Source organism: Xenopus laevis, chromosome 7L (genome assembly GCF_017654675.1).
Source record: "Xenopus laevis strain J_2021 chromosome 7L, Xenopus_laevis_v10.1, whole genome shotgun sequence".
NCBI lineage: Eukaryota > Metazoa > Chordata > Amphibia > Anura > Pipidae > Xenopus > Xenopus laevis.
The window spans coordinates 128,171,698-128,189,249 of record NC_054383.1 but is presented as its reverse complement, the minus strand read 5'-3'; the positions used below and the strand labels follow the sequence as shown (position 1 = coordinate 128,189,249).

The window sequence follows — 17,552 nt, the reverse complement described above, 5'->3', positions numbered from 1 at the left end:
AGCGATAACTGTTCCCTATGCCAACCCTGTCACTTTCATGGATGTGATCCTGTTTTAAGGAATAGGATAATCTTAGGAATATAAAAAAAAATCTGTATCTTTGATTAATTTTGTTTTTATATGGAATCACAGGCTGGCAGGTCGAATTGGCAGGTAGTTATTATTACCATGTATTTATATAGCGCCAACATATTGCGTAGCGCTGTAAAGTAAATGTGATTATACAACTAAATCACAGGAATTATCAGTCAGGTCAGTAGAGGAGCGTAGTAAGCGGTTGGGTGAGTACATAGAGATGAGTTCAGAGATGTAGGGTGGGGCAGAGTTATGATGTGTTTTGAATGTCATGGTCATTAATTTGAATTTGATTCTGAAAGGTAACAGAAACAGAATGAGGAGAAACAGATGCTGAGAGAGGGATAGTGAATATATATATATATATATATATATATACTTGATTATTTCAGAAACAGTACAGAATATTTAATTGATTCTATTTGGAAAGTTTGTTTTTCCTGTATTCTGAAGCTTATATTACATTTTCATTTTTGCTACAATTTTTGTTACAATTGGTTCTTTGCTTATCTTAAATTGTTACAAAAGTATCCAAGTGCACCTGTCACTTAACACAAAATTTCACAAGATGGCGCCTGCTAGTTCCTCTGCACATTTCTGCTTGTAGAGGTCATCTTTATTATGAGGGACACTGTTCATTGGAATAGACTCTGCGGGGAGGGAGCTGAGAGGGAGCTCGTTTGATGGCTGTGGACTTTTGTCGGGGGGGGTTTAGTTCTCCTTTAAAAAAAAAAACCTTCCTTGGATCCTACATACCTTCTAAATGTCAGTCTCTCTCCTTCCTGAAAACTACTAGAACTAGAACAGAACTTACACAGTGAACTCTCACACTATCTCACATCTACTCCCCTACTAGGTCCACTACAATCTGTCCTCTGTCCCCACCATAGAAACAGCCTTAACTAAAGTAACAAATACTTGCTGCTAAATCAAACAGGCCACTACTCACTCTTATTTCTGCTGGACCCATCTGCAGCTGTTGACACTGCCAATAATACTCTGTTGTAATATATTCTATATTTACTGGGGATTCCAGAAACTGCTCTATCTTGGTTCTCTTCCTATCTATCTAATCAATATTCTAGTGTCTCTCATACAGCCTCCACCTCCTCACTTCACCCTTTTTCATTTGGGATACAGCAAAGCTCCATTCTTGGCCCCCTCCTGTTTTCAATCTATAGCAATGGTCTTGGTCAGCTGATCAGCTCATTTGGGTTTCATTAGCATTTATATGCAGAGGATACTCAAATCTACTTCTCTTCTCCAGACCTGCCCTTGCTTTTAGCTTGTGTCATTGACAAATGGCAATTTCTGCATTCATGTCCTCTTGTTGCCTAAAAATCAAAAACATTACATGGTTATCTTCCCACCTTCCACTTATTTTTCTCTGGCTGACATCACTGTCAGTGTGGAATACAACTACATTATCATTTAGGCCTATAACTTAAAGGGATACTGTCATGGGAAAAAATGTTTTTTCCAAAATGAATCAGTTAATAGTGCTGATCCAGCAGAATTCTGCACTGAAATCCATTTCTCAAAAGAGCAAACAGATGTTTTTATATTCAATTTTGAAATCTGACATGGGGCTAGACATATTTTCAATCTCCCAGCTGCCCCAAGTCATGTGACTTGTTGGAGTGATATCACCCCCTCCCTTCCCCCCCCCCAGCAGCCAAACAAAAGAACAATGGGAAGGTAACGAGATAGCCCTAACACAAGAGCAGCTGCCTGTCAGATCTAAGAACAACACTCAATAGTAAAAACCCATGTCCCACTGAGACACATTCAGTTACATTGAGAAGGAAAAACAGCAGCCCGCCAGAAAGTATTTCTCTCCTGAAGTGCAGGCACAAGTCACATGACCAGGGGCAGCTGGGAAATTGACAAAATGTCTAGCCCCATGTCAGATTTCAAAATTGAATATAAAAAAATCTGTTTGCTCTTTTGAGAAATGGATTTCAGTGCAGAATTCTGCTGGAGTAGCACTATTAACTGATGCGTTTTGAAAAAAACATGTTTTCCGATGACAGGATCCCTTTAAGCCCTCGACAACTTGACCATCCACTGATCTCTCCCACTCTTTGCCCACACACTCACTAACACCTGGTATTCATCTCTTACTCTGCACTTACCATCACTTTACAAACCAACAAGGACTCTACTACTCACCAGTTACCCTCACTGTATGTCTCACTTCCTCTCCCTCATAGAATGTAAGCTCTTGTGAGCAGGGCCCTCTCTCTACTGTCTCCTAACAATATCCATTCATAACTATGAATCAATTTGGAAAAATGTTTGTCGGTACATGTTACCCATTTGGTCTTGTATTTCTGTCTCTTTATTCTGTAATGCGACATGGGAAATAATATAAATAATAATAATTGTAAAGACACATAAATAGTGTTTGGTAAAACATCCAAACTAAACTCTATTAAAAACATTTGAAAAGTCTATCTTACTATTGAGACCTTTTGGTGCTTTTAAGTTTGTGGAACCAATAGATGTTTACTAGTGACCTAATTTGCTCTAACCACACTAAATAGGTTAGGGGGGGATATAATTATTTCTATACAGCTATGGGACCTATTATCCAGAATGCTTGGGGCCTATGGTTTTCTGGTTAAGAGATGTTTCTGTAATTTGGATCTCCATACCTTTTGTCTACTAGAAATTCATTTAAACATTCAATCACCCCAATAGGCTGCCTTCAATATGGATTAATGACTGTATATTTTAGTTTGGATCAAAAACAAGGTATGGTTTACTTATTATAGAGAAAAGGGAAATCAGTTTTGTAAATTTGGGTGATTTTAAAAAAAAGGAGTCTATGGGAGACGGCCTTTCCATAATTCAGAGCTTTCTGGATAACGGGTTTCCGGATACCTGTACAAGATATAGTGATTAGATGATTCCTAGTGAACAAGTTAGCTCTAACCAAACTAAATATATTAGGGGGGGGGGAATATAATTATTATTATGAAAGAAATCCCCTTTAAAAGATTTTTACTTAAATGTAAGTTTTTACCCATATTCAAGTTACATGTAAAATCTCACAATTTCTCTTTACCCCAGTGGTTGTTAAAGTGACGACTATCTGCGAATATCCACCTTTTATACAAGTTATTTTAATTCATTGAAACCAAGTGAAAAGTGGCTTAAATGAGTATTAATAGATGGTTAAAGACTTTTAAGAAGATCCCCATGCCAAAAATAAGCAAATTAAGACAACAGTGCTTATATAAAATGGCCATCGGCCAGATTTATTTTTTAATTTGTAATTAGCTCATAATTTACAGTATTTACAAAATCCTGATACTTTAGGGGTCATTTACAAAGACCCCAGGCAGAAGTACAAGCACTAAGGGTAGGGGCACATATGGTGGAGATAAAACCATGAATGCCTACATTTTTGGACTGAAATCTGCTTAATATAGCTGCACAAGGGCGACCCATGCCCGTCTGTAAAGATGATCGTCTCCCACAAAAGCACCTAACAGGCCTCTGCTTGGAAAGGTAGTACAGAGACCTGCAACAATTCAGTTAAAATGGAAGGCAGCGTGCAAAGTGCAAAAAGATATCATTGCACACATTTTTTGCACTTTGCACCATGCCTTCCACATCATAAATCAGATCTTTTTATATAGTACTTGTCTAACAACAGTTGTTCAGTCTTTCTTTCTAATATTGTTGAAAGTCTTGTGTGTCAGTGATATGGAAATGATATCAAATATAAAAGGGAGAGGCCTTGTTATTAAGATTAAGATGGAGATTGGTAGAAGTAAGAAATGCAGAGCAGTAGAAAAAAGCCTGGTATTCTAAACCATATCAAATTTCATATACATTGGGTTGCTTTTGAGTACACAGCATTACGTTTGTCTCACAAAGTTATACAGACATAAAAAAAAAATGGTGGTGTATCTCTTTAAGTCTTTGGTAACAATATCATAGTATTATAGTATTACAGTAAAGGGAAACTTTATAATACTTTATCATTTTTCAGACCAAGTTTGATTCAGAAGTTGACTTTGTTGACTTCGTATATTTGGCGTCGGTGTGGACCGCGTCCTCACTGAAGGCCTTCTCGAAAACAGACTGTATAGAAGTCATGAATTTATTCTTGAAGTCTCTGCCCATGAAGACATACAGGAAAGGGTTGACACAGCTGTTGAGAAACGCCACGCTGGAGGTGATGGGTATTCCGATAAGCAACACATTTCCGTAATTAACATTGGGGTTAGTGAATTGAGAAAGTTCCAGGAATGAGAAGACGTGGTAGGGAAACCAGCAGACGAAGAATGAGATCAGCACGGCTATAATAATTTTGAATGGCTTAGAAGATGTAGACAAGCGATTCCTTTGGAGTTTTAGTGCAATCACCGTGTAGCAGAAGATGATGACTGAGAAAGGAATGAAAAAGCCTACAATGAATCTTGTTATCACAGTTGCCTTGAATCTTTGTATTCCCAGATCAGTCAGCTCATCATACTCATCATAACCAAAGTTATTGTAGCACGAGGTGTAATTACCATCCTCAAATGTGTCCCTAATAATAAAATAAGGCAAACTGAAACACACCGCAAGGAACCACACAGCCAAAGCTACCAAGGAGGCCAGACGGGGTGTCCTATGGTTCTGGGACCAGACTGGAAAAATTACTGAGATACAACGGTCAATACTGATAACGGTGAGTAGGAAGACGCTGGCAAACAGGTTGATGAATGCCACGCTACTGTTTAACTTGCAAATAAATGTGCCAAAGGGCCAGTGGAATCCAAGGGCAATGTAGGCAACGCTGAGCGGAAGGAAAAGCGTGAAGATGAAGTCAGCAATGGCCAGATTAACGAACCATACGATGTTGACCGTCTTCTTCATCTTGAAGCCTGCAATCCAGATGACAAGGCCATTCCCAGTAGTCCCAAGTAAGAAGGCCACAGAATATACCAACATGGAGAAGATATGCATAATCTTTCTACTGAGTTGGGTTTGTGGGTCTTCCTGATGATCATAATAAGGCGTTGTGCTATTAGCCGTGTCTGAAAAATAGGTAGTCGCATACGTAACGTTGTAGTCCTCCATTTTGATACGAATAGTCTAGATAAAAAAATAGAAATGGACAGTAAGTATTTTAATTGGCTGTGGTACATTCTTCTATTACCCTATTTAAAGGGGTAGTAAAATCTGCACTGCACTGCTCAACCTAAATTTACCCAGTTGCTGCTGGACTACATATCCCAGAATAATTTAACATATAGGGGTTATTTTACAAAGGTCGAGTGTGAACTCAAATGAACTTGAAACGCAAATAATATTTTATTTAAGAAAAAACTTTAATGGGAAACACCCGGTTCTGCGAGTTCGAGCCCCAAAATCTGAATACTCAAATTAATCGAGTTTTCAGTGAAAAAAACTCAAATAAATGAATCATTCAAGTTTTCAGGCAAAACACTCAGAAAAAACTCGAACATAATGGAGGCTATTAACATCTTAAAATGGTACAAGGGACCTCTACCATTGACTCCTACATGACCTCAACAGGTTTTAGATGGTGTATTTTCGTATTCAAGCTATTTCCAGGGTTGGGGTTTAATAAATGTAAAAAAAAAATTAGTTTTTTTTTAAAAAAACTTTGAAAAATTTGTTTTCTAACTGAAAATGTGAGTTTTAAACAAAAAAATACAACTCAAAACTCGAATTTACTTGGAACTCGAACCTTAATAAATCTGCCCCATAATGATGGTGCAGGTATGCTGGGAGTCGTAGTCCAGCAACATCAGGGTTGTATTCTTAAAGCCATATTGCACAATAAAACTTTCCAAAAATTGCCTCCAAATCTCCATAGCCAGTGGCTGTATTAAGATGCAAAAAATCCTCCAATGAGAATCCCAATTGATCTGTATTAATCTGACTCCCTGTTCTTTGTTCCTGTAATTGGAGTTGGAAGCTTTAAGCCCAGTTTCCCAGCACTGAACAAGTCTGCCCTTTATCCCCATGTCTGATTCCAGTGTCATATCATCAAGAAAAAATGACATAATTATCTCTATATGTAAAATAACAGCAAAATGTCTGACATAGTGCTGGGAATCAGCATTCTTATTGGTCAATTCTTTTGCATTTATAATAAAGGTTTTGATCAGTAGAATTCTCATTGGTTAAATTTCTGGCATCTATAATTATTTTTTCATCAACTTCTATAGAACACTAGGGGGCGCTGTGGGACGGCATTAAGGTTGAGTTTTCAACCCCCTTATAATAAATGTTCATATATTAAAAATGTGATAGAACCAAAAAATATATTTAAAATAATAAATTATAGTGACTCTAATCATACCTTTGTGCTATTTTAATAGCCAAAAATGACACTTGCAACTGTCAGCCAAAGGTTATAATGTAAAATAAAACAATCCAACCTGAGCATCCTTCATAATTAAACAACATTTAACAGAGATTCAGTTGTATGACCTTATAAGGATTTATCTTGTAGAGTAAATATATATATATATACTGTATATATATAGTCTCACTAGGTGGCAGTGTGGATTTAGCCTCATGCCATAAAACAATGAACATTCAGTTGGGTTTTTGATATTAAAGCTGAGTAGGAAGATTCGTTTTAATCTGATGCATTACTCTTATAAGCCATGTTTGAGTAACTCATGGGAATGTGTCATACGATTAACAGTATTGCCCAACAAGAACCAATCAGAGACCCATAATGTTGGCAATCATTAAAAAAAATATCTTGGAAACTATGACCTATGCAAATACTTTGTATATAGGGTCACCACCTAGTCTTCCTGTTATCTTTCCACCCCCTTTATAGCATTGGCCTTACATCTAATTTTTACTGATCTGGCCATTAATACACTAACCAGGTAGCAACCCTATCTGTACAGCACAAACAAGAGTCCCCTTCACAATACGTGAGACAGAGCAACCTGTTTGTGGGAGGTTCAGAACACTGAATTGCTGGGAACTACCCCACCCTATGCAGAAATAGTAAACAGGCCTACGTGCATTCTGTTGGTTCCACCTCACCCTTTTGTTGCTGATCAACCATGTTTTTTATGCAGCCATGCAAAATTGTATTTCAGAATATTATGGGGTTATGTAATAAAAACACATTCAGTTGCAGTAACTCATAGCACCCAATCAGGAGGAATCCGTTATCGGGAAACCCGTTATCCAGAAAGTTCCAAATTACATAAAGGCCATCTCCCATAGAATCCATTATTATCAAATAATCCAAATTTTCAAAAATGATCTCTTAAGGTATGAAGATCCAAATTACGGAAAGATCAGTTATCCCAGGTCCCGAGCATTCTGGATAAAGGGCCGCATGCCTGTAACACCAGAAACCTATTTAAATCTTCTTGGTTGATATGCCCCTGGGCATAATTAGTGTATTTTATTACATATGGGGTTATCACTTTATACCCTGAACGTTGGATCTTCCCTTGCATCTACCTAACATGTTCTACTATGGTCCTCAACTGAGCACCAGACAGACAGCACGTTGTTTGCCATGTTGGGTCCTGGCGATATATTACCATATCCAGCCCTATCCAGGTTTATAAACATTTAATCCCCTATTTCCACAAGATGCTAAACTCCTCCCTCCTCCTGTTCTATATCAGCTGAGTGCAGTGGTGCTTTTAGAGCCAGCGTGCCCCATTCATGCCCAGAGATGCTTCCCAAAACCTTCACTACAAATGGCAAATCCATTTGGGTGAAGCAGCTGAGGGCCACCCTTTATCCTCCATTCTCCAGCCCACCTACATTATGGTCAGTTCCCCTTCCTCCTTACCCTAATACTCTTCTGATCCCCAACCTAGGATTAGGGTGAATGAAGAAGGTAGGGTGCCAGGATGGAGGAAGGAGCTTGGCAGGCAGACAGATCAAGCAGACAATGGAGGAAGGAAGGAGCTGAGAGAAATCCAGGGCAAACAGGTAGGAAAGCAGGGCAGTAAATAGGGTCGCACAAGAGGTATTAGTGGCACATTCAAGAAGGCAGCATGGAGTAAGATGAAGACACCGAAGGGTCAGCAAGGAAAAGGTGCAAGGCATACAATGGAATCATTCATAAATACTCTAAAATAGACACAGTTTAGTCATTATTGTATTCTAGACATAGCAACAGACAGTATTTCATCAAAAATGTGCCATTTCTGCTCCCCATAGTCCTCATATGGGCACCCAGTCTCAATATTATCCAGAAAGGTGGAGATAGAAGTGAAGGATAATGTTGGTGTAGTTCCAGAATGTGCGTATGAGTTCTACCCATCAGTGAGTGAGTGTAGGTAAGTGAGTGGGTGCCTGTGTGTGTGTGTGTGTGTTCTGCCCCTCACCGTGTATATACTGTATATGTGAGTGTGTCAGTGTATGTAAATATGACACTTACGTGGCTAATTATCCTGGCAGGTTAGATGGTTCCTTTGCTTCCCCTTCTATCTCTGTGGCTTGGCTCTCACTGGGCTTTGCTGCTTTATATCATTACTCAGCTGTGATGTCAGCCAAAAACACTCACAGGATTTAAGGAAGTATTAGAAGCAGGAACCACAGCATGAGATGACGATTTAGCAACCCTTCATTATTAACAGGTATATAAGGTGCTGACCCAGTCCATTTTCAAATAATAGGTCAGTGCATTTTATTTAAATTGCTTTCACACAGCTATAAATATTAAAACAAAACCCCAGGTCCCAAGCATTCCAGATTACACATACATTACCTGATTATACTGCTTTACACAAAAATATCTATTGTTTTCAGTCACAACAAGCCAGTTTTATGGGACCATGAAGATGGTGCAAGCAAAATGGCAGTGCCAACAAATAGAGAATGAATGTTTGGTGTTTATATTTGCTTTAACAGTTTTATTCCAATCTCCTTAGGACAGACCCTGGAGCACGATCAGTGCAACTCTCCATCAGCAAATCCCCAGTGCAGGAGCTTTCCAAACAATGTAGTCATTCCAGCATTTATTTAGAACAATTTATACTTTGTGTAGAACAGGACTGGCTTGATGTGAATGATCCAGAGCTTAAAGTTAAAGTTAAAGCTCAACACAAGAATGAAAATACTTATATATATATATATATATATACAGAAATAGAATTTATTGCTATCAACTTGTAGGGAGGCACAAGCCACCAATCACCCCTTTAATTGGACCATGATGACCAGTTGACCAAGTTGTGAATCAGTCCATTTGGGGCAGGGAACCCCCATAGCAATTTGGGAAACAGAAGAACAAAGCCAGGACAGAAGATCCCACCACAGTAGGCTGCATGATGCAAATTAGAAGGCAATGACAATGGGTGCCCTCATCTTCTAGAACATTTTCCCTTCACAAAGAACATATTAGGGAGACTAGACATTTTTACATTTTTCTTTGGTTTTGCACAAACAGAAATGTTTCTAAACCACTGGCTTACTCCGAACACGTATCTATAAAGTCTCCATCGCTATTTGTCTGCCCTTAGCTAGGGTTCTTTTTGTGCAGATAGTTATAATGAAGGACAATCCCTTATTTGCCAGTCTTCTATTCATCTGGAAGTTGATAGAAACTAAACTGATCTTAAGCAACATATAGACATTTATGTGTAAGCCCCCTAACACTTCAACAATTGTGGGATCATATACAATGACCAGTAGAAGACAGTTATGAGCACTTAAATGTTCAAGGGCATGCCCCATGGTGCTTATTCAAGTACTTCTTCACTTATTCTATGTGCCAGATAAAAAGATCTGGTTTTAGCTGCAGACCACAGCCCAGCCCTGTTCTTACCACCTGCCGTAAGGTGCTGCTCCCTAAATTGAATAGAACATTTTATAGAATTTTTTTTCTATACATCTTTCAGGTTCAAACAGCCTCTTATATTCAATTCCATTGTAACATCACTTGTTTTTTTACTTTAATTCCATAAACTCTTTAAATCTTTGGAGAAATCCCCCAAGACACCAAATCTCTGTGATGCAGATATTAATGAAAGGCCCATATTCACTATAGAGATACAGAAAAAGGATTGTTCCTGTAATGTTCCTGTGTTGCTCAGAAATAATAATAATTTACTGACAACAATATTTCAGATAAGGGTAAAAGTAGCAAAGGGAGGAATAAGAGACAACCCATGAATGATATTGCCAAATCCATGATATTGCTCTTCACTACAGTCACAATAATATGATTATTCCCGGTTTGAGAGTCACACAGTTTCATACAGGTTTCACAGTGCAAATATTGGATGTTTCTGGCCTAGGATCAGACACACCTACATTAGCTTGATGCCTTCAAAAAAAACAAAATGTATGAGAATTATATAGATGATTGTCATTTTGGATTTATTACGTTAAAAAAACAAAAACAAGAAATCTTTCTACCAGTCATGCAAAAAAAAAAAAGCTTACTTCCTACCCTCAATGGCATATACCTTCCTAGAATTTCAAAATAATTGCACCATCCACAATAAGGATTTGGGAAATGGTGGAGCTATCAAGATTTCCAGAGTTTCAGTAGTTCCATAGTTCCTCAACATCAGTAGATTAGCAGTTGAGCACCATTCATCAAGTGGAAGTGCAGGATGCATCAAAACACAATAAAAGTGGTTGGAACTAAAAGCAGCGCCTTAGTGGCTGCCAATGGCACAGAATTGTGATGTCACTGCACTCCATGTATGATGTAAAAGCTTTGCACAAGAATTAAGAAAACCATACTTTTAGCTATACAATAAACTGCAGTATGGTCTCTTTTTAAAGACAGTGTCTTGGAAAGGGGACCTGACTGAGGCCCATGTTCTTTTCAGACCCGGACTGTGGGGTACGAAGATTATGCACTGACACACGTGAGTTTGTCTAACATATTACGATAGAGATTCCGCAATAGGGGATATTCTGAGGCCCATCTAGATTTTGCTTTTAACAAAGCTTTAAATTTCCAAGTAAAACGCAGAAAAACCAATTGGCTGTAGGGAACAATTCAACAGTAAGGGGCAGATTTATCAAGGGTCGAATTTCGAAGTGATAAATACTTCGAAATTCGACACTTGAATTGAAATACTTCGACTTCGAATATCGAAGTCGAAGGATTTTTCACCGAATTTGGTCATCGGTCTAATCAAATGATTTTAGCGTATGATGTGTAAAGACTTAGAAAAATGGTCTAGAAGGTCCCCGTAGGCTAACATAGCACTTGGACTGGTTTAATTTGGCGAAGTATTGAAGTCAAAGTTTTTTTAAAGAGACAGTACTCCGATTATCGAATATTCGAATATTCAAACTATTTTACTTCGAATTGAATTGAAAGTAATTCAAAGTTGTAGTATCCTATTCGATGGTCGAGGTATCCAAAAAAATTACTTTGAATTTCGAATTTTTTTACTTCGAAAATTCCCTCGAATTCACTTCGACCCTTGATAAATCTGCCTTGTTTTTACTGACTGTGATTGATTGATACATGTGGTGCTGTTGATTGGTCACAACCCCCATATAAGCATTGTATAGGGGTGTGCCAGTTAGCCTATGAGTAAGTGTCCCTAACAGGCACAAAACACGTCAGGCCATGTCCCAATAAACTTTTGTATATTTTTACTTGCTGCCTGATCCCTTTTTGAAAGGGGAACTCACACTCTTGGTTTTGAATCATAGAAAGTCATAGGTGCCATAGAAAGTCAGTTTTTAGTGGGCTGGTGGGGGCTGTTTGGGCTGCTTAGGCCTCTGTGTACCTGAAATGCCAGTGTCTATTTTCATTCTCAGTCCAGTCCTTGGTTCTTTTAACTCAGCACCTAAGTTGGAATGTCCCATTCTTTCAGAAGCTGACAGATGCCCTCAAGATGGTGAGCATTAAAGACATTTGGATTAGTTTTTCCAGCCATTGGTCTGCGTTTCCAGAAATATAATTAGGGCTGTGAATCTGGAAGTCCAGAGCCTAGAAAACCATGGGCCCAACAGATTTCTTTATGAGATGATCCTACTATTGTAACATGTGGTCACTCTGGGTAATCAACCCACTCTATGAAAATAATTGGACAGTACAGGTATAGGATCCCTTATCCGGAAACCCGATATCCAGAAAGCTCCGAATTACGGAATGGCTGTCTCCCATAGACTCCATTTTATCCAAATAATCCAAATTTTTAAAAATTATTTCCTTTTTCTTTGTAATAATAAAACAGTAGCTTTGTACTTGATCCCAACTAAGATATATTTAATCCTTATTGGAAGCAAACCCAGCCTATTGTTTATTTAATGTTTAGATGAATTTCTAATAGACATAAGGCATGAAGACCCAAATTACGGAAAGATCAATTATGTGGAAAAACCGAGGTCCCTTGCATTCTGGATAACAGGTCCCATAACTGTACTCCTTTAAATCAAAGTTACACCTCCACTCATTGAGTTGAAGGGGAGCCACCAGTTTCCAGAGCTAATTCACTCAGATATACATATACAAGATGAAAATCCCCTGTACCAGCAGTGGTGCATATGGCATGGGTGATGTTTGATCACTAATTGCTGGTTGACGTGGGCACCTGAGTTCATAAACAAGCCCCAAATGTGTGGATAATGAAAAGTATGGGGGCCAGTAAGAAGATTCTGATGTGGGTCACTGTAACTTGTGATCCTTTTATGACGGGGCTACTGTGATGTTTTGTTTGTGGTCTTTGCTATAAAGGTGTGTAGTTCTTTTCTCAAAATTTTTGCTCAATATTGCTGAAAATATTGGTGTTTTATTACATATTATAAATGATATTAAAGTTCCAGTTGGCTTTGCCTGTGCCATGCCGAGGTGCTACACCAGAACATGAGCCGAGGCAGAGCAGGACTGTACCACTTTAGTATCTGTAGATACTTTTTCTACTTCTTTATCCTTTTTCTGCAAAGTAAAATCTATGGTAATTTCTCAGATTCTTTGCACATCTCTTCTTTCCTCATTAACGCTTGTAACCCACCCACAGGGCACTTTCCTCATTCATCTCTGTGTGACACCTCATGCAAATAAGCACATTGCGTTTATCAAAGGCTTCCTTTACGCAACTGCTCATCCTTCCCCTTTCTGATGCATAACAACATCTGTTAAATCCTGCGGAGATCAGGCAAGTAATCTGCTGGTATCTGACTAGAAACACATCTTAAATTTGGTATTCCACGATTTTGAGGTCAATCACCCCCTTTGTGATCCAGCATTTGTTCAAGCCCCCTTTATCTCATACAAATATACAGATTACATGGTTGTAACAGTTGCTTTTCTATAGTCAAACTGGCCAAAGAGACATTCCCCGCTAAATCCACCCTAAATTGCTTTCAGGTTGTGCCACCAAATCCAAAGCTTTTGGGTTCTCCGAAGGGGAACAGCTTTCAATGTCTGAGAGCCAGTGTCCTACATAGAATTCTGTAATTATGTTCAATAGCTTCACTATCACAATCTTTTCTTCATAAAGAGGAAGTTTAGCTGGGACAAAAATGTTGTACTTTTAAAGACATCAGCTAAAAGGAGGAGGGTGTTGTGTGGTTTAACAATTAACTTGGGTACAGGAAAATATTTAAAATTTGTTTATTGTTTTTAATGGTCAAAATTTTGTATTTACAGAGGTTACATAGTAAGATATGATTCAGGCAGCATCAAATACAGTATATATATATTTGTGTTTCTGTCTAACCTATAAATAAATATAAATAATAATATAAATAGAAAAAGTAGAAAAAGAACAAATGAAGAAAAGAGGATTGGGATAAAGGCAATTGGTGCGCACCAGACAGGGACAGCAGGGTGGTTGACAGTATTTAAAGTGGAACTATTGTGAAAATTAAAATTTAATATGATCTTCATTTTATAGAAATAAGGAACTTTATTTAAACCGATTAAAAATTCTATACAGGCATGGGACCAGCTATGCAGAATGCCTGGGACTTGGGCTTTTCCGTAAAACAGGTCTTTCTGTAATTTGGATCTTTGTACATCAAGGGGCACATTAGAAGTAAAAAAACTTTGAATTTCGACGTTTTTTTTGGGTACTTTGACCATCGAATAGGCTACTTCGACCTTCGACTACGATTTCGACTTCAAATCAAACGATTCGAACTAAAAATCGTTCGACTATTCGACCATTCAATAGTGGAAATACTGTTTTTTTTAAAAAAAACTTTGTCTACCTACTTCGGCACTTTAAACCTACCGAGCACCAATGTTAGCCTATGGGGACCTTCCCCATAAGCTTTCTAAGCTTTTTTTGATCAAAGGAAAATCCTTAGATCGATGGATTAAAATCCTTCGTACGATCTTTCCTTCGAATGATTTTTCCTTCGATCGTTCGATTGAAGTATTTGCGGTAAATCCTTCGACTTCGATATTCGAAGGATTTTACTTCGATGGTCGAATATTGAGGGTTTATTAACCCTCGATAGTCGACCCTAAGGAAATATGCCCCCCACGTCTACTAGAAGCTACTGCTTTATTATTTCATTATTGTTATTACATTATTCATTTTTATTATTCATTATTATTACATTATTCATTTTTAAAAATTTGCATTGTTTTATTATATTGAAGGCTATGGGAGACGACCTTTCTATAATTCAGAGCTTTCTGGATAACAGGTTTCCGGATGTCGGATCCCATACCTGTATCATGGTTGAAAAGTGCTGCTGACAGTTTCAAAAATATCCAACTCCAGCACAAATCCTTCATGTAGAGAGACAGATTTTGTGTCGGTCGGTTATTTTCAAAGAGCGATCTCCCAATAGATGTATTAGACCAAACTGTCAAAATCTGACTCCGACATGAAGAGAGACAAAAGAGACAGATGCTGAGAGAGAGTTACTAGATTACTGAAGAAACAGTACAGATATTTTTGTACCAAAAAATATCTTTATATTTGATTTGTAGAAGATCCTGGCTGTCCAAGATGGATCATACTGTATAGCCAGGGTCGGACTGGGCTGGTGGGACACCAGGAAAAAATCCAGTGGGCCCCCTGGCCCATGTGGGCCCCACTGACCCAGATCTGTGATCTTCAGACGGCTTCCTGAAAAATGAGGTGTGGTGGGGCAGTGAGCACACACACTCGGTGGTGTGGCGGCGCACCAGGGGAGTTTGGAGGGGGGCCCTAGACAGAAGTGTATACCATTGCAAACCTGACTCCTTTAAGTATAGACAGAGAAACAGAAAGTATAAGTAAAGTAACTAGAGGGGGGTGGGCCCTGGTGCAGGACGTGCATCCAGGCCCCTCCCGCCCCCTCCATACGCCCAAAACTGCACGGGATTCATTGAGCGCGAGCTGCCGGGGGGCCCTGAGGGGGTGCGGGCCCTGGCCTAATCGTACCCCCTGCTCCCCTGGTAGTTACGCCACTGGAAAGTATATTATATATTTATTAATGCAACACAACTCACATTACAACTGTATATTACACATTATGATGGTTGTACACTGGCCCAGACATGATGGTAGCAATAAGTGAAATCACATTACCTGAATGGGGCATATTCCATTCACAGGGGCTTAGGTGCGATTTTAAGTAAATATGCAATTCCATTGTAAAAATAAGCAAGAGACATACCTTGGCTGGAGTTAGTTCAGAATTCACACTTACGCAATTACGTTAAAATTTTGATTCAAATCAGAATCAGTGGCTGTGCTGAACATTTTTGTGATGCTATCATCCAGTCAGGATGTAGTCATTTTTGATTTAATCAATGTATGGAGGCAACTATGGTTGAGACAGGTGCAAAGTGCAAAAAACAGGTGCATTCTCTTTTTTTTTGTACTTTGCCCCCTGCTCTGCTGATAATAACATCCACAAGCCCAAGTACCGGACCTGCATTTCCTAAATTCGGTAGTGCTATATTTATGTGAGCCAGACAAGAGAGGTACATATGTGTTCCCTCCCACCCACCTACCTGTCCTGAAATCATAGGAACATAGTGGGGCTCATTTATAAACTTCGCACAGGGCTGATTGGTTCTCACAGTGAATATATTTGCCCTGCGCATGGTTACATTTATAAAGCTGAATAAGAGTGTGCACACAGAATTGGAAATTTTTTTTCACAATGTGAATCTCTATAAAAGCTTTATAAATACCTCAAAAATTGCAAATTGCGAATATCTATGTGCACACTCTGCGTTTGAATTACGCCACAACTTTGGTGGCAGAGAAAATATTCGCAAAACAGCTTCGCAAATTGTGAATTTAAGTTACTGTCAACAACAACCTCGCACAGTGGGCGACCTCGCGCAAACACCAGTCTCATTTGCGAGCCATTCGCGAAAATGTATTCCCAATTCGAATTCGCAAAAACTGGAAAGACGGGCACAGCAGTGCAATATTTTAGCGTTCAGGAAAAAACATGGGCAATACAACCATTTGCGAATAAATATGCGCTGCGCTAACTTTATAAATGACCCCCAGTAAATTAGGTTGAAAAAAGAGACACATCCATCAAGTTCAACCTTGAGTCTGTATATAACCTCATAAAGGAAAACTATTAAAGGCGGCTGTTTTGAAGGCCTGTAAAAAGTAGGGATGCACCGAATCCACTATTTTGGATTCAGCCAAACCCCCGAATCATTCGAGAAATATTCAGGCAAATACCGAACCGAATACAAAACCTAATTTGCATATGCAAATTAGGGGTGGGAAAGGGAAAACATTTTTTTCTTCCCTGTTTTGTGACAAAAAGTCACACAGTTTCCCTCCCCGCCCCTAATTTGCATATGCAAATTAGAATTTGGATTCGGTGTGGCTGGGCAGCGGGATTCGGCCAAATCCAAATACTGCTTAAAAAGGCCGAATCCTGGCCGAATTCTGAACAGAATCCTGGATTCCGTTCATCCCTAGTAAAAAGGGCCAGTTCCCAGTTCCAAGGGCACATGTATCAAAAAATAAAAGGAATATCCCAAAACTCTATAATAAAGTAAAAGCTAGTTTTTATTTAACATCAAGTTAAAAGAATAGGCATACAGACCCATTGGTATTCCACCATACGCGTTTCATACCCTCTGCTACTTATTCATAGGCATTAAAGGAACAGTAACACCAAGTGTTTTAATGAAAATATCACATAGTGTTGCCCTGCACTGGTAAAACTGATGTGTTTGCTTCAGAAACACTAATATAGTTTATATAAACAAGCTGCTGAGTAGCAATTATTATATCATTTAAGCCTTCCTTTATTGTACCCACAGATACCAAATATTTACTTCCCTCCCTTCCTTACCATCCGGAGTAACGGTGAGTTAGCTAGAGCAACGTTGTATGATGGGCAGTATAATCATAATCATGTGGCATCAGCATTTTCCTTGTAGGTGAATCAGACGTTTTGAATGGCGATATTACATAATATATGAGATTTAGTAACAGGCAGGCCTGACAGGTCTGTTCATAATAAATATATGTTGTTCCAGGAAAAAGAGGAAATGAGAATGCCCTATATACGTATTTACACATAGGGGCGGCTCTATCAAAGGTCAGGGAAAAAAA

The 17,552-nt window shown here is 38.7% G+C and overlaps 1 protein-coding gene across 1 annotated transcript; it reads right to left on the bottom strand.

Moving 5' to 3' along the window:
• Positions 1 to 3,312: 3,312 nt before the first annotated feature.
• On the bottom strand, positions 3,313 to 8,565 carry LOC108696816 (chemokine-like receptor 1). The gene is made up of 2 exons (XM_018226475.2): positions 8,477 to 8,565; positions 3,313 to 5,169 (listed from the first exon to the last, which is right to left on the bottom strand). The coding sequence occupies exon 2, from the start codon at positions 5,152 to 5,154 to the stop codon at positions 4,075 to 4,077; it is 1,080 nt and encodes a 359-aa protein (XP_018081964.1). The 5' UTR covers positions 5,155 to 5,169; positions 8,477 to 8,565; the 3' UTR covers positions 3,313 to 4,074.
• Positions 8,566 to 17,552: the final 8,987 nt, after the last annotated feature.